Source organism: Cryptomeria japonica, chromosome 3 (genome assembly GCF_030272615.1).
Source record: "Cryptomeria japonica chromosome 3, Sugi_1.0, whole genome shotgun sequence".
NCBI classification, from domain to species: Eukaryota; Viridiplantae; Streptophyta; class Pinopsida; order Cupressales; family Cupressaceae; genus Cryptomeria; species Cryptomeria japonica.
Window position 1 is genome coordinate 362894044 of NC_081407.1, and position 25574 is coordinate 362919617.

Genomic DNA, 25574 nt, shown 5'->3' on the forward strand with positions numbered 1-25574 from the left:
TATTAATATTAAAAAACTATTTAAATAAGATAAAATAGTATTAAATTCAACTATAGTAAATGTTAACTTTTTTAATAAAATAATTTAAGTTAATTAAAATAATATTTGGCATTTCTAATAATATACACATTAATAAAAATTATAATACATCATTAAATTTTATAAATGAAAAAAACCATAAAAAGAAATAAATAAATAAAATAAGAGATAAATGTTAAAAATTTTAATAACAATTTAATATAAATAAAATAATATCTGACATTATAAACATATATTATTAAAAATTTAGCATACTTCGATAAAATTGTATAAATGAATAAAAAAACCTAAAATAAAATTAGCGACTTTGTGTTGATGATGTTATAGCTAAGGTCGGATCCTTCAAAGGGCCAACTCATAAGTATGCATCTAGTCATTGGACTTTGCATATTTAATATATGCCTCTCTTGTCCATGTTGGATCTACCCTATGAGAGTAGCCATTGTGGTTGACATCTCGATGAGGTGATATGTCTTGTGCAGCTAGAGTATCCTCCCTAGCTGAGAGGGAGTGTTGAAGATTGGCAGCGTCGGTCATCACTTCTAGCCTGAGGAAGACAAATATGTAAGTGGCCTAATCAGCCTAATCGTCTTAGAGGGAGTGTTGATGCTATGGTCTGATTCCTTCAGGCCGACATAGACAACATAAAGGTTGTGATAATATAATTATATTATATTTATTGTGATAATGTTATTATTATGAGATAATATAGTTATATTATTATGTGATAAGAGGGAGTGTTGAAGATTGGCAGCGTTGGTCATCACTTCCAGCCCGAGGAAGACAAATATGTAAGTGGCCTAATTGGCCTAATCGGTTTAGAGGGAGTGTTGATGCTATGGTCGGATTTCTTCAAGCTGACATAGACAACATAAAGGTTGTGATAATATAATTATATTATATTTGTAAGCATCTAAAAATGGTCAACGCTTGCAATGTCATACTTTAACATGTCCGCGTGACCTTATTTTAGGGTTTTTTCTATTTTACTAACACTTCCTCTATGTTGCACATTTGGTCTTTATCATTTGTCAACATCGTGTCATTCTTTTGCTTTCTCTTCCTATGGGATCCTATTTAATCGTTTCAATTTGGGTCTTATCGATGTCAATCTCAATTTTCTTTTCATGATCATGGTTAGCTATCAATTTCATATAATCATCGTTAATCAATTCCAATCAATTCTCAATGTCATGTCACCAACCATTATCAATCAATTATCATTTATCAATCATCAATCGATCTTCCATCAAACATTTATCTTCGTCAATTGTCCTTGTCATTTCAATCATTAAGATCAATCTTGAGCATTGATTTCAATAAATTTTAGTCAATTTGTCAATCAATCAATTCAATCATTAAATCCTTATCCTGATCATGTTAAATATTTCATGACATCATCTTGATTTATGTCTCTCTTAGGGTTTAATAGTTCTTTAATTATTAATCCTTTACTAATATTTCTCTCAGGATAAATGAAGTTATTCATTTACCCTACATCTTGTGTCACAATTAAATACTTCATTTAATTGTCTAATTAGTCTTCTATGAATTTATTAATTAATGTCATCTAATTCTTATTTCCTAATTCCTAATTTCCACCTCATTTTCTAATTTGCTAAATTCAATTTCCACCTAATTATCCTCTTCTAGTTGCTCCTATTTTTGTGCTTCCTTTGTCATAAGTTGGAAGCATGATTCTCTCATTCGTCATAAGTTTTAAAATAGCAACATGTCATAACTCTTGACATAGCAACTTGTCTTCACACCTTGCATGGGAAATTTGTCATAGTCATGACATAGAAGGTGTCATAAGCCTTCTCTTTTCGAATCAATTTGCCATTTTTGAATCAAATTTCTTTTCTCATCCTCTTTCATACTAATTTCATGATTTCTTCAATTTGTCTATAAATTGGTCTCTTTCATCAATCTTAAAAAAAAAACCACATTTTCAAGTATCCTCGCACTGTCAAAATCGATCTTGCTCCATGCTTTTGCACTTGTAGGTGAGATCCACACAAGCCCAATTTGGAGGAGAAAGAAAACCAATAAAGAGACATGGAGGAGATGCTTTGATGTCTTATGGTTTGCATTTATTTTTGAGCATCTTGTCTTCATACCTTTATTGTGTGTATTAGGAGTTACTTTCATAAGCTTTTAGGTTTGTGGTTGCCTAATTGTATGCTTTGATGCCTTATGCCTAAATTCCTAGTTACAATATTTATTGTGATAATATTATTATCATGAGATAATATAATTATATTATTATGTGATAATATAATTATATTATCATTATATTGTATAATTATTATATTATATGATAATATAATAATTATTAAATTATATTAATAATATTATAATTGGTGCCACTTGGAAGAGTGGCATCCTTTGGTGAAGGGGCACCACAAAAGGTATAAAGGAAGATTAATCTTCTCTCTTGAATGATATATAGATATGACAATACAATCCAAGTGCATTCAACATCATTAGACAGATCAAATATGAAAGTGCTCGGGGGTGACAATCATGTATTGTCTATGGTTGGGAGGGCAAATCATTCCCTGTGGTTAAACGAGCATTTAAAAACATGGTATCAGAGCAGGTTGCATGCTTGTTGATTAAATTATAAATTCGCTGTGGGTCTTCTGTATTATTGACTTGCTGTATCTTCCGTAAGCAGTCAGTGTGATGGATTCGCTATAAAAATCGTGATGAAGTTCCTCTTTTTTTTTGTCGATATTAATAAAATGCTTTGATGGAGACACATCGAATGAGCAGATGAAGGTTGTTGAATGCCGCTAATGCATTTGATGCATTGGTCTGATGCCAGGCGAAGGGAAGGAGCTTTTAATCGGTTGTATGCCCGACTTGCAAAGAGGGAACCCTGTGCGACATTGTTGACGTGTTGTCACACTATTGATGACTCTCATCTTCCAGGCTAGCATCACAAGGGTAGGCTGTGGGTAATGTTTTCGGTTCATGAGGGGGAATGGGGGCGGATTTTATGAAGAGGATTCCGGAAGCCTTTAGGCAGGGATTAATGGATGGTGCAGATGATAGTGCAGTGGCGCCTCTGTGCTATTTGCATACAAAGTATTATTATTTTTGCATCCATGGTGGTATTTGCTGTGGATATGTGGTTTCCTTTGAGCTCTATTCTGATGAAACATATCAAATAGATTGCAAAATGCTTGTTTCAACAACTTTGGAGCAGGGATCGATGTATTTGAGACTCGACTGCGTGCATTCTGTTGAGCCCAATAGAATGGGCATTCTGTGCACACTGTGATTCAGTAGATATAAGAAATGTATTGGTGTATTGCACAATCGATGGGCATCAATAGGCAATGGGTATCCGTCCAGGCATGTTGGTGTTTGAAGGTTTATCAGATATTGTGGCGGCTGTTGCAGAAAATGTGTAGGATTTGTTTAATAAAAAAAATAAAAATTGAGGCCTTTGCCTGAGGCAATGATGATTGCGGTTACAATAATGGGCAGTGCCTTCATGGTGGTTGTTAATCAATCAAAGCAGGTTGCTTGTTATCATTTGTAGTGTGGATTTGATGTGTGCGATTTTCAGAAACTTAGGGCTTATTTCCCAATTCCAGAACTCCATCGAACCACAAAAGGGAGAGATTGTGAAGGGGCTCATTGCTGGCATAAAGGTTACAGATCGGTGAAAGTGGCAGGATGTTGTGTTTGAGGTCAAGTAGCAGCAACGAAATTGGGCATTGGAGAAGGATGCGCATACTTTGCAAGGCACGATAAAGCAAACAAGTTTCCCTTATCTTTGCTTCACACTGAAACCCGTGCAGGCCCTGTGAGCTGTTTTAATGTTTTGAGCCAATCCTTTGTAGGAAGTGGCATCATGCACAAATGTGCTCAGTGATAGTCGGTGAGTGATGGCTATGTGAGGTTTTCACAGAGTATGGAAGGAAATTCCCTTAGGCGAAGGGGTAAATGGAGAGACCTCAAATAAGGGTCAAAGATTTGTGACAGCTGTGTAATTGGTTATATCCACTGAATTCAGCTAAGCATCAAGTTTATGGTCCTGTTATTATTTCCCTACAAGTTCTGAATGACAAATACAAATCTGAAGCAGCTGAATTGTGTTTGATCTAGAAAATATGAGGTCGGTTGCATGGGATGGCAACACCCAAGGTGGCAAAGATGAGACACAGCTACAGGTCTAGCTCATTGGTGTATCAACAACAAGAGATAAGTATTTCATAATTGTACCTTTGAATAATGTTCATAAATATTTTATGTAGTACATACATTGGAATAGTGAATCATGTATGCTTCTAGCATTGGTATTTCTCTTCAGGACAGGTTGATTCTATGAACTATTAGTAATCTCTCTAAATTGCTTCTAGGACGGATCGAGGAGCAAAAGGATGATGAGAGATCACATTCAAGGGAGAAAGAGCTTGATGCATCGTGTGAGGAAGTCACACAGACTGAAGAATGGAGACACAACTTGCTGCCTTGGGGCTAAGTTGGTGGCACATAAATGGAGACATCTCTTGAAGAGGGAAAACCTATATAGATTGCTATTACAATCAGTTTCTTCGAAGAGGAGGAATTAACATTCAGAGGAAGTCCCAACATTAGTGATTTCTTGAGATGTACCTTAATGCATTCTTCTTTGTGTGAGAGAAGTTTGAGGTGCACGCCCTTGTTAATGCATTCTTCTCTGTGTGAGAGAAGTTTGAGGTGCAAGCCCTTGTTAATGCATTCTTCTCTGTGTGAGAGAAGTTTGAGGTGAAAGCCCTTGTTTCCACCCTTTGGGAGTAGCCATGATGGATCCACCCTCTAAGATGAGTCATGGTGGATGTCACGTGTGTGACGCCATGACAACATCACGTGAGAGAGTACGTGATGATTTTCTTGTACTTGTGTGTTCACCCTCTAGGATGAGCCATGGTGAATATCATTGTGAGGTGACGATCTCACAGTGATGAACACTTGTGCATTTTACCATCATTGTGAGGTGACAATCTCACAATAATGGTTGATACACGGTGAGGTGATATCTCTTCTTTCACCATTTATGGGAGTGGCCATAATGGTTGATATCATGATGAGGTGATATCTCTTCTTTTACCATCCATGGGAGTAGCTATGATGGTCAATATCATGATGAGGCGATATGACTTGTAAATATCGAGAAGGATTCCTCCCTAGCTAAGAGGGAGTGTTGATGATGTTATAGATAAGGTCGGATCCTTCAAAGGGCCAACTCGTAAATATGCAAGTAGTCATTCGACTTTGCATATTTAATATATGCCTCTCTTGTCCATGTTGGATCTACCCTATGAGAGTAGCCATTGTGGTTGACATCTCGATGAGGTGATATGTCTTGTGCAGCTGGAAGTATCCTCCCTAGCTGAGAGGGAGTGTTGAAGATTGGCAGCGTCGGTCATCACTTCCAGCCCTGAGGAAGACAAATATGTAAGTGGCCTAATCGACTTAGAGGGAGTGTTGATGCTATGGTTGGATTCCTTCAGGCCAACATAGACAACATAAAGGTTGTGATATATAATATAATTATATTTATTGTGATAATATTATTATTATGAGATAATATAATTATATTATTATGTGACAATATAATTATATTGTATAATTATTATATTATATTTATCATATTATAATTGGTGCCACTTGGAAGAGTGGTGTCCCTTGGTGAAGGGGCACCACAAAAGGTATAAAGGAAGATTAATCTTCTCTCTTGAATGATATATAGATATGACAATACAATCCAAGTGCATTCAACATCATTAGGCAGATCAAATATGAAAGTGCTTGGGGGAGACAATCATGTATTGTCTATGGTTGGGAGGGCAAATCATTGCCTGTGGTTAAATGAGCATTTAAAAACAACACTTTGGACACCCAACAGATGGTGTTCCGCTCTCTCTCTCATCAGTCATCGATCTCCTTAAATGTGACTGTTTAACTCGAAAATATTCGTGCTCCAAAAATATGCCCCCATTCATGTTGGATGAATAGAAAAACACCGCGATTTTGCTCAGCTTCGCGTCTTCCAGTTTTCTTCTGTGGTGAATTCGCAGTGTTTTCTTAAAAAAATAACTTGAGAATCTGAAAACCCTGAAAAAACGTTTTTCTAAAATATATGTTGGCAAAAAACATTTCCGACTTTTTCTATACGAATTTCAAGGCAAGTTTTTACGAATTTTACATAGAAGTTTGAAGTTTGCCAAAATGCAAATTTCATCCTTGAAATTCGGTGAACTCTGTGACTTAGATTTAGGTAGTCATACAAATGTTTTTTTCCCCTTTCTTGAGGGGATAATTAGAACAAAATAGAAAAGAATCAGCAACATGAAAAAGGAATTTAGTTCTAGTTGTATTTCTAGCAATGCATCACTAGAAACTGCTTGATCTTTTAAGTTTAGGCAAGGTTAGTTAATTTTCAATTTTGAGTTTGTAGGAGAAGACAACTTTAGTTTTGACCAGACAGCTAATTGCTGACTGTTAAGGCCATTATGCCTTTGCAAGGCTTAGAAAAGTATTTAATTTCTCTTTCTTTAGGGGATGTAAAGAACAACAAAAAAGAATCAGCAACTAGAAATGTAATTATGCCAAACTGTGTAACTACAATGGCAGAAAGGGGTGGATTGTAATGGCGTGTTTTAACAAAAAACCCTTAGCTTACATTTGATGGCCGTCTGCATGCCAAATTAATAGCTAGTAATTAAATACAATATTTATGTATTACAAGGTATGTAATTATTTAAATTATATCTTTACAATATCATACTTTGAAGTTAATAATTGAAATAGAACATAATAGAAAGGATATAATTTAAATACAATGTTATCTATTAATTATAAATAATACTCTAATTTTGTTGATAAAATTATAGAGGGTTTATTTGGGGCCCTTGCCCATAAAGCTACAAGCAAATGAGTACAACCATCATACTATGAAGACAACAGCATCCTGCTTATAATTGAAAAACCAACCAACTTTTAGGATGGGACCTTAGGACCCTCTGAAAAGAGGCCAATTCACTAGATTTCTTTCAAGATACAGAAGTCCTAATGTCCTCCTCGGAGAACCCAGCTTCAATGTCATCAAGCACATTCTAGCAACTAGCAGTCCCAAGAAGAGAATCCAAAATTGAAGGCTCTGAAGCTGAAAGTGGAAGGGAAGAAGGTGTAAGACAAGAAACCACAGGAGTAGGATGTACTACTTGAGGCGAAGGGGAGGAAATTGATTTCTTACGCCCAACCCAGAGGTGTTGAGCCACTGGAATCAACAAAGATACCTCAAGAGAGGAAGGATCCAAAGGACTATGAGGCACCTCAATATGTATTGAAGATAAAGGAGAGGGATCCATACCTGAAGGAGGAACAATAGGAGGGGGAATCAACACCCAAAGAAGGCGAGGCAGAAGTTTTGAGAATATTGTTCAGAAAGAGCAGCAGCAGCCCCACAAAAATACAAGTGATGAAGCCAAGTGTCCTTCCACCAAGAGGCCTGACTAGAGTAGTGAGACTTAGCCTTTGAACAAGAGTCCATTGTATGCCTCATGCCAAAACACCTGTGCCAGCGAAAGGTCAACATCTCACAATCTAACTGCTGTTTCCAGATGCAATCATCGCTGGTAGACCCTTAGCAATATTCAGTTCAACTTGGATACAAACAAACATAGGATAAGAGAGAGCATCCGTTTCTGAATAGAGAACATGAAATTACCAAGGGTATTGCCAATGGCTGCTAAGCATGAATCCACGTAAAATTGAAGTAGAAGATATGGAAGTCTAAGCCATGCAGAAAGCAACGAAAAAAAGATTTAGTAAGTGGGTTAAATTCTGGATACTAGATCTTCAAGAGTGGGACATGCTGTTCTCAAAACCATGTCCCCATCTCAATGAATTTTGCTTCGTCACTTGCTGCTTCACAGGAGAAAACAAAAATGAAAAAAATCTTGTGTATAATGGTAAAAATATCAATTGATTTGTGAAGAACGGGCTGCCAATGCTCTGAAACCCACAGGTGAATGGCAGCAAATCTGGGCCAGCGATGATTGAATCTGCAGATTAAACCTTTCTCCTTATAGTGGGCTTCATTGTTCCAAGCATCTATTACCCAAAACAAGCATGAGAATTTCCAGTAAGCATGAGATTGAATAGACGTATTTCAAAGGCTTGCTCCCTTAAAAAGAAATCCAGAACTGGGTTGAGCAGACACACCTTCTGAGACATCTGACCGCACCACATCTGCAAAAGAGTGGAGTATGCCCAGCCCAGGAACGTGACCAGCTGTAGGGGAGGAGACAGCAACCAATGAAGCTTCGGCAATATTAACGTTACCTGCAGAGGTGTTTCAGGGTGCAGAGGCCTGTTCCAAATGAGTAGAGTGGACAGGAAGCTTGCCTGCCAGAGTCTGAGATTGTCCAAAAAGAGATGTCACACCTAAATCAAAATGGTGAACAGCATCAGAGGCATGATGGAGTGGCAGTTCAGGAGAGGTGCTATGTCACTGCACAACTAGATCAAAATGGTGAACAGCATCAGAGGCATGATGGAGTGGCAGTTCAGGAGAGGTGCTATATCACTGCACAACTAGGGTTGCAACTATCAGTCATCAAAAACAAACAATTTTTTTACATAATAGAATAATTAATAATTATATAAATAAAAATAATATATATATATATATAATTAATTTAGATTATATAAAATAAAAATAATTTATGTATATGTTTAATTAATTTATAATTATATAAATAATATATTATGTTGATATCTCTTGGCATCGTTTAGATAGTTGTATTTAAGATATCTATAATAGTTTTAGTCCAAGACTTATGTTAAGCAATATGGTAAATCAAAGAGAAGATAACTTCTAGGAATCTCTGCTCAAGGCTTCTAGCTGTATAATTTTGAGTGTGGATTAATTTATTAAATAATCAATTTGTAGGAAGATCCCGTTTTTCTAAGGAATTGAGTTAGCCTTTTATCAAAAGAGAAATGGTGAGAGACAAGCAACTTGAAGTTATTCAAGGTTAAGAGGACTAGATTTCTTTTCTTTTGAAAGGTTAAAAAGAATTAATATCAGATTGTGGGCAAAATACCCTTTTCAGTACAGAAATATATTAATAACAGTTTGGCCAAGAAGTTCATTGAATAATGTGCTGTTTTTGAAGAGAAGTAGCCATGCTACCTCAATCTACATGGTGCCCTAAAATCTGGGGAGGTTCTTTTGCTTGATTAACATGATTGAAAAAATCTGTGATTAAGCTTTAAATCCTAAGACCTTTAAATAATGCTGGCACTAGTAAGAGAAAGCTAAAGTGAACAATAACAGAAAGAGTACTGACAACATAACCAAGGTAAACAGATATCAAAGAGTAAGGACAGGAGCTCACTTCTTTTGCTCCAGTAATGCCATTATCTTGTACAGATCCAACGGAACCTCACCTTGATCTTATGATGCACACTGAGATCTTCTTGGATGTCTTAGTCTAAGGCCACAATTTCCTCCCTTTTTTTTTCAGTGTTTTTGTAAAATTAATTTTAATTCTGAATTCTCAGTTCTCCAATTAAAAGCTAGAATTCTTTGTAGGTTAACCTACAGTAATATGTGAAGCATTTATACTCATAGTTGTCTGAGAAAGGTATTAAGCTCTGTCAATCACAGTAGGATTAAGAATTCTTATTAGATCTCTGATCACCAGAACAGAAGTCCAAACTGTTGTCCCTATCAACTGTAGACCTCAGATCTTTCTTCACACATGTTAATCGATCCAGATGGCAGTTTGGGACAGAAATTTGAGACTTGGAAAAATCTTTTTCTTTCTTTTGTAATTCTATGTTTATTTATTTCACATTTTATGGCCTTTCATATTGGAAATTTTAGCTGAGTAATTCAAATTATGATAGAAGATTGCTTTAGCTGCCTTGTTTCGGGTCACCATAGTTTTTTCATAACCTAAGTTTCCCACACATATTGAAGATTCAAATTTTGAGCTATGAGTTATGATCCTGACAAGTGATACTACCAAAATAATTCCAAATTAACAGTTCATTGCAGTTTCTGAGCTATATATCCTTATTCTGCTATCCATTTTAGCTTCCAAGAGGTACACATGCCATGCCTATAAGAGATCACTCATTGTTACTTAAGAGAAACCTTTCTTTCATGGTTACTAGGATACGGGTACTGGTACTGGCAATGGGGACAACTACTGGTATGCCATTTTTCAAAAAACTAGGAGGCAGTTACTGGGAGATGGCGCGCGCGCACACACACACACACACGTGTGTGTGTGTGTTACGCAGACCAAATCAGTCCTTTACTGTTTTTTCATTTTTGTCCCTGAATGAAATTGAGTTTTGGAACACCTCTCTAAGAAGGAAAAATAATCAGTTTAGACCTTGGTACAGCTGGAAATTCTTGTCTTAAACTTAGAGTTAGCCTGGTGGTAGGTCCTCGAAAGTGTTCCATATTCTTCAATCAGCTGCAGCACTTCTCGCTATCAGCTGTTTCCTCTTTAACATGCATCCCATCTATAGAGTTACGTTGAAACAAATAACATAATTTACCTTTTGGAAGTTGTTTGTCCTTTTTTATGAGTTGAAATCAGTTTGTTTGCACTTGTTGGAATCAGCTTTTGCTTTTTCTTGAATTTTAGGTCTGGTTTATCAAGATTCATTCAAAATTCACTTGTGTTTTTCAAACATTGCCCTCCTTTGACCACACAAATCCCTACCAGACTCAACACATAGAAATCACAAATCAATTCTTACCTATCCAGCTGTAATTTCACGTCCTTTAATCATTTTTTATACTGCATTATGTTGGCATTGGTCACTGATGCCAGAAAATATTATAATGGGACACCATTCAGATCTGTGGATGTCACCAATTCAGCATCTATCAAATTATGTGTCCTCCTGCAATCATTGAGAGTTACCACAATTTTTCCTACTACTTGCTTCTATCTTTTAAGGGTTAAGGTTTGATATTTGATGATACTTGTCATGGGAGCAAGTGAAATAGCGAGTATTTCATGCTGATCTGCATCTACTGTCAATGTTTTGTTCTGTTTTAGATTTTTCTTTATGGTTAATTTCAGTCATCTCTTTATTTAATATTCTTCATGGTGCATGCCATTTTCATTTTCTTTTTGTAAATCCTAGATGGGCATGCCATAAACCAAACAAGCATTGAAAGGTTGTAAGTTTTTTTTTTAAAAGTAATTGAAATGGTGAGTCTACCTTGCTAGATTTGCCTAGACTTTGAGTCTGGTGAGTACTTAGCAGCCGAGTCTCATAGACTCGCCAAGGGTCACTTGCCTTGGGACTTGCCGAGTCTAGGCAAGTCCTGGTGAGTCTTGTAACACTGCTGAAAATTAGCATGCTTCAAACATGCCCTCTAATGGAGTCTTAGTCAAACAATATACATAGCAACCGCCCTTTGTGGACAGATATTCTGGACCAAACAAGTTATCTTTGCATCATTTCCTAGGATAGTTTGTCACTACCCCTTGTTGCTTCATTTTTTTGGGAACCAAAACTTAATCTTCTTGTATATAGTTCTCTTAAGTAATTTTATTGAGTGTAGACATTTAAGTTACAGAAAAAGTGGCAAATAGGTCTCACATGGTTATTTCAGTTGATCATGCGTGTTATCCTACTGTTGTTTACACCTGGCCATCTACTACCAATCAAATGGCAATCCAGCAAGGTGTAAGGCGGGAAATTGGATTTTTTCAAAGCCTTCCGTAGGATTCTATCGAAAGAAACAAGGTATCTTCTTTATCTGAGCCCTTGGTTTAATCTCTTCATTGATTACACCAAACGTAGATTAAGGATGTTTTTCAGCAGCCTTTGATGCTTACAATTTCTTTCTTGGTGTTTGGAGAAATAGTGGGTATTTCATGCTGATCTGCATTACTGTTTTAATTTGCAATGCTGACTTGCCTCTCTCCTCAAATCTCTTAGTTTTTATTATCCTTCCTTTTCTACACCATTCTGATCTCTCCTTTCCCTCGTTTCCATAATTGCAATTAACAGACGAACAGCTTAGCTCATCTCATGTATGGTTCTTTAATTTCTTTCATCGGGGTGTCCATATCTTCCTCTACCGATACTGAAATTTCAAACCATAAATTATCATCCATGTGATGCCTGGAGGGATTGTCTATTGTTGTTGCCAATGCCAACCCACAACAAGAAGAACGTGACTTTGGTAGAGCTGTTATGATCCCAAATCCAGTATCCACCAATAAAGTGAAACTTGACAGCTCAGACTTTTTTTTTTTTTCAGTAATTAATTTGTTGGAGGGTTCTATTTGAAGCCCAGATTATTCTTGCAACTTGATACCTCTTTGGTTAACAGCCAAAGATTAATGGGTATCCATTCCACTAAAGTTGCTAGGAGAATGATCGCAGCTTCATATTACCTTATGGTGTCAGGGGCCTTGCACTCAGCAAGACTTATCTTTGGTGGGGTCATTTAGAAAATTAGAACCATTCAGTTTCACCAAGGGCCCTTTGACCGAAATTCAGATTTGAAAGCCTGGATTTCTGAAAAAGAGGTCTGAACACTTTGAAATAGAAAACTAGAATTTTGGAAATAAAATTCTGAAACTAATAGAAAATTGGAAAATCAATGACTACTAGAAATATGTAGTAGAAATGCTATAAAACCTGAAGCAAATATAATATTTGAAAGCTAAATTTCATTGATACAACTGAAACTAAAATTACGACAATTTGTTATAGAATGCAATGCGCATGTAATTAGAATGCTTTTTTGCCATATAAAATTGATGTAAACTTTGCTACATCTCATCTCGATTCTCAATTCCAAATACATGCTTATTCCCTCAAGGTTTGGGAAACTTTGTTGAATGTAATCCTTAATGTTTTACTCTTTCGTTTAATCCATTCTATTTGATAGATGGTTTTCACTGAACAGTGAGATGATGTGAAACATTGAAGTATGACAAGGAGAATTAAGAATTAAACTGAGTTCTTACTGGAGTTTTGAAAATATTTACAAACATTTTTGTCAGGCACACAGATTACTTGTGACTGCTGCTTGCCAAGGACTTGGATGGCTGGAGTAGAAGTATGCTTTGTACGAGAAAAACATGATAATTGATTGACAAATGAATCATGATAAATAGAAATTCAGAAGAATATAAATAATAAAAGGGGAATATGTAGAACAAGGTTAACAAATATGGTCGTACCAGTCTGATTTTTTGAACTTTGTGTTTTCCCCAATCGATCACAGTAAAAAAGGAATTCAACAATTATTATTATATTGACAATCTACAATTGTTTGTACCGTTCCTCTTAAGTGTTTTCCATTCTAAAAATTTAGAAAATTAAGGAGATCTGAAGATTCAGAAAAATTTAAAAAGCATCTGGTTTTTTTAATTAAACAAATTAGAAATGACACTAAAAATATATATAATTTATTATTTTCAATCATAAAAAATTGATTTTCCATTCAATATATAAAAGTGCATCTAAATGGTATATTTTAAAAAAAAATATGGTATATTTAATTTTTAATTTTTTTTGTTTTTATGAATTTTACTTTTATACATCATGGTCAGTAAATTTTGTTGATATTATCTAAGAATTAACATATATTAAGTATTTAATTATTGTAAAAATAATTATTAGTTTTTAAATATATGTTTTATCATATTTTTCACTGTATTTATTGTTGAAGTCACCTCAAGGTCACACACAAGTAGGAATCTTTTGCAGCACCAAGGAACCTTCTACACAACAGAGAAGCAATAAAGAATGCTATATTGGCAACAATGGTAGAATGCATACAAGATGAGTAATACACAAGAGAAACCTTACTTACATAGGCAAAGGTGAGACAGCACAACATAGGATTAGTTGACATTTAATGACATGAGACACAAGAAATAAATATCCTAATGGTGCACTAAGTAAATTAACTCGAGGCAAAATGGTTAGGGAATAACCATGTTCACACCAATATTGATTGTATTTGTTCGATAGAACCTTTTTCCCCTATATTTACAGTCTACTGTATAGGACACTCCATTTGGAAGGGGCAACCTTGATGGAGAATTTTCTGAGTATTCAGATTTAACCAATTACCAATGATGACTGCAAATACTTGTTTGGTACTAATATTGAACATTGAGTTTTGAATGGTCAAACTCAATTTGACAAAGTTTGGCCAAGCACGGGTATGCTTATCCATTTTCGAGGCAAGCAAATAAAACTTGCTAGAACATGCATAGCAAATAATATGTCTACTTATTTATGCTTGCCATCTTTACATGTTCTGGATGTGAGTGCAATCGGCTTTGCATTTTCTGAAATTGGAATGCTTTTTGCTAACGTGAAAGCAATCTATATTCTGATTTTTGATTTGTCGATTCATTTGCATTCTTTCTTTAACTTTTTTGATAGTTTGATTTATAGAAACAGTAGAAATTAAGTGCAGTGGGGAGATGTTTAAAATTATAAATTGAATCAGTCTTGTTCTAGGGAATTGTAAATTTTTAGTTATAACTATTTCATATTCTTTTGTTTCCTATTTGCAGTTTCATGGATAATGAAACTACAATAAAAAATATTTGGATTGCCTACAATTCAGTTTTACATTGTAAGAGCTGCAATCATTTGGTGCTGGAGCATGTTTGATTTTCTGAAACTCTTGTATTAAATATGGGGCCTGATAATATGGAAGATCATTAGTTATTTTAGCTTTCTGCATTTCTGTAATTTAGTCTAGTTTCTCAAAACAACCAAAATCATGATCTTAGGCTTTAGCTACGTCAACAAAGTTTGGGATGGGACAGCAGGGAGTGGGAGAAATGTTTGTAGGATGCATTCTTCTGGATGCCATTTTTCAAGGGATGGCTAGTTAAAAAAAGGGAAAATTAAAAAATATGGAAAATTTCAAATATTCATATAATGACATTGATAAGACATTCATCAGATACATTATATAACCTTAATACATAACATTAGAGTTGAATTGAGATTTCACATGACAGTTGACAAATGATTTAACAGAAATCAATTTCTTTGATTGTGGATAACATTGATAAGGCATTCATTATATTAGGTTACAGAACCTTAATACATGACATTAGAGTTGAATTGAGATTTCATGTGAGAGTTGACAATCCAATTAACAAAATTCATTTGTTTTCATTGTCATTCTACATATATATTTGTATAAAAATTATAACAAGATTCCCAAAAGTTGCGAGTTTCAACTACAAAATGATGAAACACAGAAAATATACTGCTGCCCCTAATCAGCACCTGCTAGCATTGTATCAAATTTGGAGTCTAATTCTAGGCAATGAGGGATGGTTTCATCCAATAGAACTCCCACCGATCCCTCTTGTGGCACCTCCTCATCAACTTATATGGTGTCTTTAGGATCAACGTCCCAGTGTGTAAATAGAGTATAAAGATACTTAGGTCTTTGTCAATTTTGAAGTTGCAAGGTTCTAGGCACAATCAGGAACTTCACCTTGTTGAGAGGTAAGCCTATTCTGGTCTGCTAGTGGGGTTGAAGTGCAACACCCTTTGCGTAGGTCTAGGGATAGTGCCCCTTGTGGGGACTCGTGGCAACACTCGTTGTGTGTTCCTGGTTACAACATAGGTGGGGTTGAGGGGTGGAGTCATCACTGCCAAGTCCAAATTAAAGCCTTTCAGACCACACAAACCTTCAAGCCATGTCATTTTTCATAATTTTATTACTTTTAAGTTTTAAGTTAGTCATATAATTTTGATGCTCTCTTGCCTCCTCAATGCCATTCTTTTTATGAGAACAATATTGTTCTCCCTCTGCCTTTTTCTTCACGATATGGATAATTCATAATGGTATAATGAGTTTCTATTTTTGTCATTAGTTGTTAGTGTGGCCTTTTAAAGTTCAGGATTCGTGTAAAAGGGTGTGGGGGTAAAAAAAAACGTGTATGTAAAACTGCTTGGGTCCGTAGGGGACGACTAGGGCTGGCTAACCCCTGCTGTCATGTGGTGTTTCCTGTCTCAAATTGGCCGTCATTGAAAATGCTTCTATTTTTCTTCAAATTGTGTTCTGGGTGTCATGGTACCCACCTGTCTCAATGTCTGTGGAACATCCTTTACAGGGTATGAGGTCAAAATATACATAGGACACGTGCCCCAGGTACATAGGATCTAAGAAAATGTTAGAAAAATATTATGGTAAAGAGTTTATCAACACTAACCAATTTCTCTTTGATATTTTTTGCAGGAAGAAATTAAAATTTTGAAAGTGACTGTATTTGTTAATCCTTACAATGAGCCAGATGAAGAGGAAGATAGTGAAAAAAAAGAAGTGAAAGAAGATATCACCGACGGTGAAAGTGTAAGTTTCTAATTATTTTGAAAACGGTGTTTTTCAAGTTTTAACTTGGAAAATATTATTTTTTAAAATCTATTTTGGTAAAATCTGTTAAGAGCTTAAAAAGCTATTCTGATTTGTGCCTTCTGCATTTGTTTCTTTGTTTTCAGGAAAAGTTTGGTTCTTGGTACAGTAATCCAAATTCTGGAGTAGCACCTTCAGCTAACGGTTCCGGAGTTGGGAAATATTTGAAGGCAAAACCAGATGAACAAAAACAATTATCGAGATCTTCTATAGAAGGAAATAAGGATGAAAATGGTTCGAGTAAGAAAAGGAAACTGGCAGTTTCTGGGACACAGTTCAAGGATTTTTCTGCATGGTGAGCTATAAACTTGCTGCGTGCAAGCTGTTCAAATATGAAGCAGTGATGAGAGTGGGGATGTAACAAAATGATGCAATTTCCTGCACAGTGACTATCGATGGTCGGGTGTAATAATTTTTACTCATTTCCAGAAGTAAGTAAATCAAAATCTTGTTCAAATTATGAACCTGGAGTCCGTGTTCAATTTTTCAATTCTGTATTATCAAAATTCTCGATCGAAAAAATTTGATTAAATTTCCATAAAGGATTCGTGAAGTAGTCAAATGTGTCGGCTCTCAAAGGAAAGAAGCAAATCTACAAAATGGATGTGCTCTAGAACGGAGGCAAGAAAGCTATGCATAGATATTTATGAGGAGATGCCAATTAACGATGTTCAACAACAACAATCTAATACCGTTTCATGTGTTAAACAAACGGGAATGTCTATGCATTGTTGTTTTTGTTAAATAATGTTCATCAACGGCAATTTAATACCCTTTTATGTAATAGACAAATGAGAATGTCTATAAATTGACTTTTTTTCTTGTTTACCAAGGACGACTAAGGGAATGATCAAAATATTGTCGTTGACAAATTTCGAATCTGCCAAAGTCATCTTATGTTGCAGGACTTGTTAAAAGGCTTTGTCCTCGAGTCTCCAGACATGGTCACGCCATTGGGAATTTCAGGAAAGATGTAATTCAATCTCAGCTTTATCTCTTATGACATGGGTTTTGTGTTGGTTAGGTTAATGCATCTGGCAAGTCTGATTTCGAGCGTGTTCTTTGTGTATCATTTAACTTCATCAATAGGCTAGAGACCTCTTAACAAATTAAATTTTGCTAATAGTAATTTCACATAAATAGCCAGAAACTGAAAAAATAGATCAATTTATAAAATAACATCCGACATCTATTGCATACCAAGTTGGTAAGAGCCCAAATATAAAATTGTTGGTGGAATTTTCCTACTAAATTAAAAAACTATTAAAAGGGTAGTTGCCCTTTCATATAATCGCTAGATGCCCATGTATGCATTTCAACCCTTTACTGTGAGTGATATTGGGGGAGAAAACTAAAGTATCACATTATATGGTAACCATTAAGTATCACATTATAGGGTAACCTTTTCTTTCTTTTTTTTTTCTTTCTCTTTGACTATAGGGTGAAGTTAGTGAACCCATGGGCTAGTGTGGATGTTAGGAACGTCTGGATTGCAACACTATGACTTTGATTATGAGTAGTGAATGAAGTTATGTTCCACCAAGTTTTACGGGGGATGCGTTTTTGGGATGATTTTATTTTGGGTTTTAGGGGAAAAGGTACGACAAAGGAGGTGATTATATTATGATTTTTTAATAAAAAATTGGAATTTCAAATATTCATGTGATATAGATAAGGTATTCGTCATATACATCGTAGATTCTTAATACACAATATTAGTGTTGAATATAATTTCATACGTTCTTGTAATGTTTGATTGAGAACGTTCAACTAATGGTGCCCTCGCTCTTTCTTGTTGCAGGCTCCCTCTCGTAGTGATTGACTATGCTTGTTGGTGTGAGACCTTGTGGTTGTGTGGTTGTTATTGGGGCAAGCTCTTGTAGATACCTTACTCTCAATGTTCTTGCAAAAGAATTTGACATTTGACATTTGCGTTGTGTTTAATCCCAATGATTGTGAAAATAGTGTTTCTTCTAACAAGGTTCTTTCTTTGTCGCTTGCTCATACCGATTTAGGCAACGCTTTTAGACTTTGACCTTTACACCCCTATTGTTGGTGTTGGTTTGGTTTTTGTGATTGGTAATGGAGACATGGACATGTGGGTTTCTATTTTGGTGATTGAGGATTTTGTTTGTGGCTATGTTGTTGATGTTGCAAAATTTGCAGCTTCTAGTGTAGAGTGTCAACATTCCTATGAAGCCATTATTGGTGTAGGGGGTGCTTCACATCTTTAGCGAGATAAATTATGGCCTGCCCCTTATGTACAATCTTCCCCATTAGTGGTTTATGGATACGGTGTGCTTGAGAATGAATATTTTTTATCAATGTAGGGGCTTAGTTTGCAAGTTCAACAATTTTTGGTCTTCTCTTCCCAATTTATACGAGTCTTGGACTCGTGGAAGCTTCTCATTGAGGGCAAGATCGAGCGTTTTTTTGTGCTAGGGGCTTCTTCATGATGCCTTTTGCCTCTTCAAAGGACAACAATTTGGTGCTTGATGACAATATATAGATGTAGGGAAAGCATTCTCTTGGTCAAGCCTTTGTCTATCTCATTTAGCACCCTTTTGAATTTCTCAATGTTAGACTTGTGTAGGTTTGGCTTTTAAATCTCTCTCCAATATTGGAAGGATTCTTGCTATGAAGCCATTATTATTGATCATCTCTTCATGACACTACTACTTCCTACATGAGTCACTCTATGTTTGCTCGCATTTTAATGGACCTTGATTTTTCCATGCCCCTTCTGGGATATTATTTTGATGGAAGGGGATAGACTTTGTACTCAATTGTTTGACTACGAGGGCCTTTTTTAAAGATGTAAATGATATTTTGCTATCAAACACTCCTCTTTGATCACTCTCTTGGAGGAAGGGTGTGTTGACTAATATTTTTTCATTTTAGACTTTTTTCAATAAAAGGTTTGGCTAATTTGTTATAGGGACAGTTTTCCATTATTAGGATGATTAGGGGATGTTTGAGACGTCCCTAGCCATTTGGAGATGTTTTATTGAGACTCCCGTCTAAATTTTTTTGGGATGGTTAGATCATTTTTTCAAATATTAGAGATGGTTTAAAAATAAATCTAAAACGTCTCACATCTTTGAAACATCTAAAAAACGATAAAAAATCAAACCTGAAACATGTCTCCAAAGAACATAAAAAAAGAGTTACGAGTCAAATTGTTAATGGAGGATAGGAAACCTCTTTAACCTCCCGAGAGAAATTACATTAATCTATGAGGTTAAGGGGTCAACCAATTGTAGATGGGTAAAACGCAAGTTGATAACTTTTCTTGTAAAGCAATCCAATTGTTCACGGCGAAGACTTGGTTGTAGACAAGAAAATTGGCTAGATGAAATTATGGCGAGCTTCAATGGGTTGTCGTTGTTTACAAATTCTCAAATAAGTGAGAATTGACTGAAATTGTAAAATAATGCATGGACTATGGACTATAACTATGAAATGTGTCCCGAGTTCAATTGTCTACGAATTGACGTTTTTTGATTTTTAGTGGAGCTCTTTATGAATATGAATAGTTGGAAGGGCTTGGAATGGGTCACCACAATTTCGTGTTGGTATATCTATGTGAAGCTGCTTTGCTGTTACTAATGGAGTTGAGAGGTTGTTTTTTTCAACCAAACAAATGAGCTCCAAAATGGTGAAGAGTGGAATAGGGATTGTACCTTGGTATTGATTTTTTTGGAGTATTTTTTTTTTCAAACATTTTGATATGAGTTTTTGTTGGATTTGATATGGGTTTTGTTGGATTTCTAATGGGTTGATTTTCTCGTTAGTGTACAAAATAACTATTAATGGAATGTGTTTTATTCAATGAGTGAAAAACTTTTGAGTGTATGCTCTTTATGAGTTGTTTGAGGCACTCATCTAAGGACTAGATCATCCAAAGAGCATTTGTCTGATATAATAATCTATAAGAGGGCACCCACCCTCTCCAACAACACTTTTAGGGTTGGGTTGACGATTAGTATCTAAATTGTTCATATCCATTATGATGGAGAGTGGAATAGGGGATTGAATTCATGTTAATGAAGATATCTCCGTTTTAAATCCTTTGGAGTACTTTTTTATGCAAAAATCTTGATACGGGTTTCATTGAATTTCGTCACAAGTTGATTTTCCTATTGTTTTCACTCATCACTCTTTGTGAAAATAAGTACTAATCAGGTTCATCAAATGAGTGAAAATTTATTGTTGGACATTTATGCTTTCTATTAGTAGATCAAGACACTCATCTAATATAAGGGCTAGACCATTGAGAGAGCATTTGTCTTTTATAATCATCAATAGTTGGGGTCCTTCTCCAATACCTTAAGGGTTGTCTTGAGGGCAAGTATTTGACTTATCCATATCCATATTCACGGAAGGTAGTACTTGAGTGGTAAGGAATGACACACTACTCAACTAGTGAGAGAGATTTGCTTGCTTGTATTAGTGGGTGTTCACAATGTTGTTCCTACAACCAATTACATTTGTAAGTACATTAACCAACTCAGATGAACATGAACAAAAAGTAAAATATACATTCCAATTACATTATAGCTTGGACAACATAAAGTTACAAAATTGTTGGATTATAGTGGCATGCTACCTTTCATATCTTTTTTCGTCGAAAACATTATTACTACTCATAATGCATAATGTATTGAAAAACGACTCATATTAACCTTTATCTACATGTTTCTTTTAATCATTGCCCAACACACAAACTTTGAAGAGTTCTCCCTTTCTTGCATGCAACATCGACAAGTCTCAATTTGATCTTTCTCAGTTACTAATTTGATTAAGCCCTACTATTTTAAGACCTTGCTTCAAAACAACCCTTCTGTCGAACTATGGTCGTGTTTCCCCCACTAATGATATGATCTGGGAATACTTGGCCAAAGGTGTTTTAAAATATTAGCTACCCAAGCCTTTCAAATTTGTGATGATGAATATATTGACATATATGGTGCCCTTGGCTTTGGTCTTTAACAAGAATAAATATGAGGTAAGCAAATTGTTAGAGATTTGGAAGTAGCTAAAAGATATTGGAAAAATGATAGAGATGCATATAACTCATTGATGATTTTTTAATATTTTCTTTCTTATATTGAAGGCATCTTTAATAAGATTTCAACCATCTTGCAGAAATGTGCATTAACATTTATATCCCATCACAAATTAAAAAAAATGATCAAATTCTTAAATATTGAAGATAACCTTTTCATAATTACAAAGAATGCAAAGTTAGATGTTTTTATGGAATTCCATACACAAAGACAACTTACTTTACAAGGGCAAAGTTTAAATGTTCTTACAAGATTTTATACATTGAAACAACTAAATACTTTACTAATATAAGATTAAGGATAACTATTACTAGCATTAAACATATTCTAGTTAGTGAGTCAACATTGGTAGAACATTCTTTTCAAACCAAGCTAAATTATATTATGTTATAAATGTAGCAATTTTAGTTTTGGAGGAAAATTATTTTAAGAGGTATATGAGAAAGGTGGTTGAAATGTGTTATTCTTCATAACGTCAAATTTAATCTTTTAAGATAAAATTACCAATTTATTTAAGAAGTTTGGTTCATAATAATGCTTTATCATTTAATAATTGTTTTAAATGAGTGGAAAAATGATTATGTATTTTTTAGTTGTTAAAATATTTAATATGACATATATAATTCTTTATATAGAATTATACAATCTTCTATTTAAACAAATCTATTTTTTTCTTATATAATTCTATTAGTTAAACAATTTTATTTTTTAATGGATGATTTTAATAAGATATGAAATGTTTAACTAAAAAAAATTATACACAATATTTTCTAAAAAACTTAATTCATTTAATCATATGAATTACAAAACTAAATTATTTTTATTAATTTAAAAAAAAAAAAAAAGGAATATTAAAACAAACGTCAATTTTTTATTTTTAAATAATTTAAATTTCAATATTAATATTACATAAAATAAAATAATAATATTTTATGATTATATTTAATATTATTCATTGTTTAATAAATATATCTATACTTCAAAAAATTTATATAAAATATGTCGAAAGATATACTTCTCAAGACGTCTATTCCACTTGTACATGAAAAATTGGTTAAACAACAAATATTGCCATGCATTACTTCAACAATACTATTTAAAGAGATCCGTTTACTCAAATAGATAGTTATAGTATAATTATGCACGATGCACACTAAAATTTGAGACAATGAACAAATGAAGATTCGTTTTAATCTTTATGTCTATGTTTCTGATCGTTTTTTTTCAACTACACAAATTCCATTTGAAATGTTTTTGATATTGATAAGAGGGATTGAAAGGGTCCAAACCCTTGTACATCAAAACAACAAAAGGTAGATAAAACATGTACCATGGACAATCAGACAAATGAAACCACTCCACAAGACAAAAAAGAGGATTCTTATGTCCATGTTTCCACTCTTTTTTCCAACTACACAAATCCCATATGAAATGTTTTTGATATTGATAAGAGGGATTGAAAGGGTTTGAACTCTTGTACACCAAAATAGCAAAAGACAACAAAACATGTACCATGGACAATTGAACAAATGAAACCACTCCATAAGACGAAAAAGAGAATTCTTATGTCTATGTTTCTATTCGATTTTTCAACTACACAAATCCTACTTGAAATGTTTTTGATATTGATAAGAGGGATTAAAAGGGTTTGAACCCTCGTACATCAACATAGCCAAAAGATAGACGAAACACGTACTATGGACAACTTGACAAATGAAACCACTCCAGAAGACAAAAAAGATAACTCTTATGTCTATGTTTCCACTCATTCAACTACACAAATCTCATATGAAATGTTTTCGATATTGATAAGAGGAATTGAAAGGGTCCAAACTCTTCTACATCAGCATAATTAGAAGGTAGATGAAACATGTTCCATGGATAATGGGACAAATGGAACTACTCCATGAGACAAAAATAGAGATCTCTCCTATCTAATTTTCGACTTATATTTTTCAACTACACAAGTCTCATGTGAAATATTTTTGATATTGATAATAATGATTGAAATGGTGGAACCCTTGTACATCAACATAGCCACAATGGAGACAAAACATATACCATAAACAATAGAACAAATGAAATCATTCTAAAAGACCAAAAAAGATAAAATAAAATTGATGAAATACAATTGTAACCGAACGGCCAAAAACAACTACAAATCCTATATAAAATGTTATTCCTAACATTGTTATAAATTTTAGGTTTTAGAGTGAAGGCAAGGTCTGTATGCAAACCGCCAAAAGCAACTACAAATCCTATATAGCCTAAAATGTCATATTCCGAACATTGTATTAAATTTTAGGTTTTAGAGTGAAGTCAGGGTCTGTGTGCAGAGCCGGTTTGCAGAAGGATACTGCGGGTGGGTTCATCCACCATTTGCAAAATTCGAGGTGTTTGACGTGAGTGTGGGCCGAGGGTTTCGTCCTCCATTGCTCTCCGTGTGTAAGTCTCTGGTTCAGATTTGTTTTTTTCAGATATAAAGTTATTCCAATCGCGTGGTTTGGTTTGAGTGTGCCGGCCGTGCAGGATTTTACTTGTTGCGATATGGCAGCTGCTGTTTCCTGAGAAAGTTGGCCGTTTGCAGCTGTTGCAGGTGCTGTTTACAGAGTAGCACAGATGAAAAGAGGCGTGGTAGGGTTTGCAGGTCTGCACGCTTGACAGGTACTTGAAAAGCCCATACAAACAAAAAAAAAAGGGCACAGAGGAGTGATTTTTTTTTACATTTTTGAAAGCTGAGAGAAAATTTTACGTTGAGATTTGCCTACATGTTGTCTAAGGCTTAATGGATAGAGGTGGTAGAATTATGTTTTTTTTATATTGGTAATTGGGGGGCGGGGTTCAGAAGTGGAATGATTATTTAGGCTGCAGCTATTCTGGAAGTGGAACGATTATTTAGGCTGCAGCTATTCTGGTTTCAAAACCGCAGTACGGTTAATGCACGTTATACACCATTGGTTTTGGGAGACAATGGCGATTTTTTTAATTGTCAATAACATGGTGTACGAATTGACGGTTTTGAAGCCAGAATAACTCTGTCCGATTATTTAAGCATCAGGATAATTAAGGTTTTTACTTTGCATTGTTGAGCTGAAAATGGTCTTCATTCATGAGAAGTTAGATGCTATGGTCCATCTTGATGGCTGGATATCGGTTTCCCTCAATTACCATTCATGTTTCAATAGTTGTTCATTGGATTTCATTAGTTAGAAGTCCATTAAAAAATTACCCAATAGGCCATATAGCTGGAAAAAAAGTTAGTAATTAGGGGATTTGTGCAACTTTATTGGTACCAATAGTGCACGATTATGGTGCATTTGTGCATAAGTATTGGAATCAGTTGTGCAAATTTTGTGGTGGTCAAAGCAAATGGTTAATAGGGCAATAGAGAAAATGTATTGGACATCAACTCAAGATAACCGCTTTTAGACCCTTGCACACATAACGAATCCCACTGTGTTAATCGTAACTAACCAAAAACCAAAACAATAGCTATTATAAGAACTTAAGTTGCATATGAAGAAAACTATGAAAAAATTGTCAATCCCGATGTAATTGTTTAAGAACTTAGGGTGTGTGAAGTTAGCTATAATGGCTATTCATACCCTTACCTTAGATGCTAACAAAGGTTGTGAAGGAGATGGCTCTTGAGGAGAAATAGAGTGGTAGCATGCCAAGCCTTGCTTGTCTCACTTCAAAATCTTTGTGTGTGTTTTTTATATATGTATTCTTCATGAGAACATGAAGAAACTTGATGTGAAGGATCAAAGTTGCATATTTGTTGGTTATAGTAAAGAAATAGAAATACCCATTGAGAGATTTTATGTGGAAACAAATAGAAATCAATAAACCACAATAATTAAGTACATAACACTAGATGTATGTGGAGAAACCATTTAGGAAAAACTCCACCATCAACAAGAGACATAATATGTAATAATATTCAACACAATGGTACATATGCAATACACTTTCCCCCTTCACCATTTTGGAAGTCCTTGTCCACATGCGAA

At 34.7% G+C, this 25574-nt stretch overlaps 1 protein-coding gene and 1 long non-coding RNA gene across 4 annotated transcripts in view; both read left to right on the plus strand.

Annotated features, from left to right (window-relative positions):
* The window catches only part of LOC131080012 (peptidyl-prolyl cis-trans isomerase CYP65), a 69565-nt gene extending 52192 nt beyond the window's left edge, over positions 1 to 17373 (plus strand). For both annotated transcript variants that reach the window (XM_058018067.2, XM_058018068.2), the window contains 2 exons: positions 16319 to 16432; positions 16579 to 17373. In XM_058018067.2, the coding sequence (XP_057874050.2) occupies positions 16319 to 16432; positions 16579 to 16791 (327 nt within the window). In that variant the 3' untranslated portion in view covers positions 16792 to 17373. The remainder of the gene's footprint in view (positions 1 to 16318; positions 16433 to 16578) is intronic.
* Positions 17374 to 23782: 6409 nt separating this feature from the next.
* Positions 23783 to 24643, plus strand: LOC131874632 (uncharacterized). 2 transcript variants are annotated; one of them, XR_009372027.1, is made up of 2 exons: positions 23783 to 24006; positions 24091 to 24643. It is a non-coding gene; the product is annotated as an uncharacterized LOC131874632 (long non-coding RNA). The 2 variants fall into 2 exon arrangements; XR_009372028.1 differs by having other exon boundaries at positions 24149 to 24643.
* The last annotated feature ends 931 nt before the right edge of the window (positions 24644 to 25574 follow it).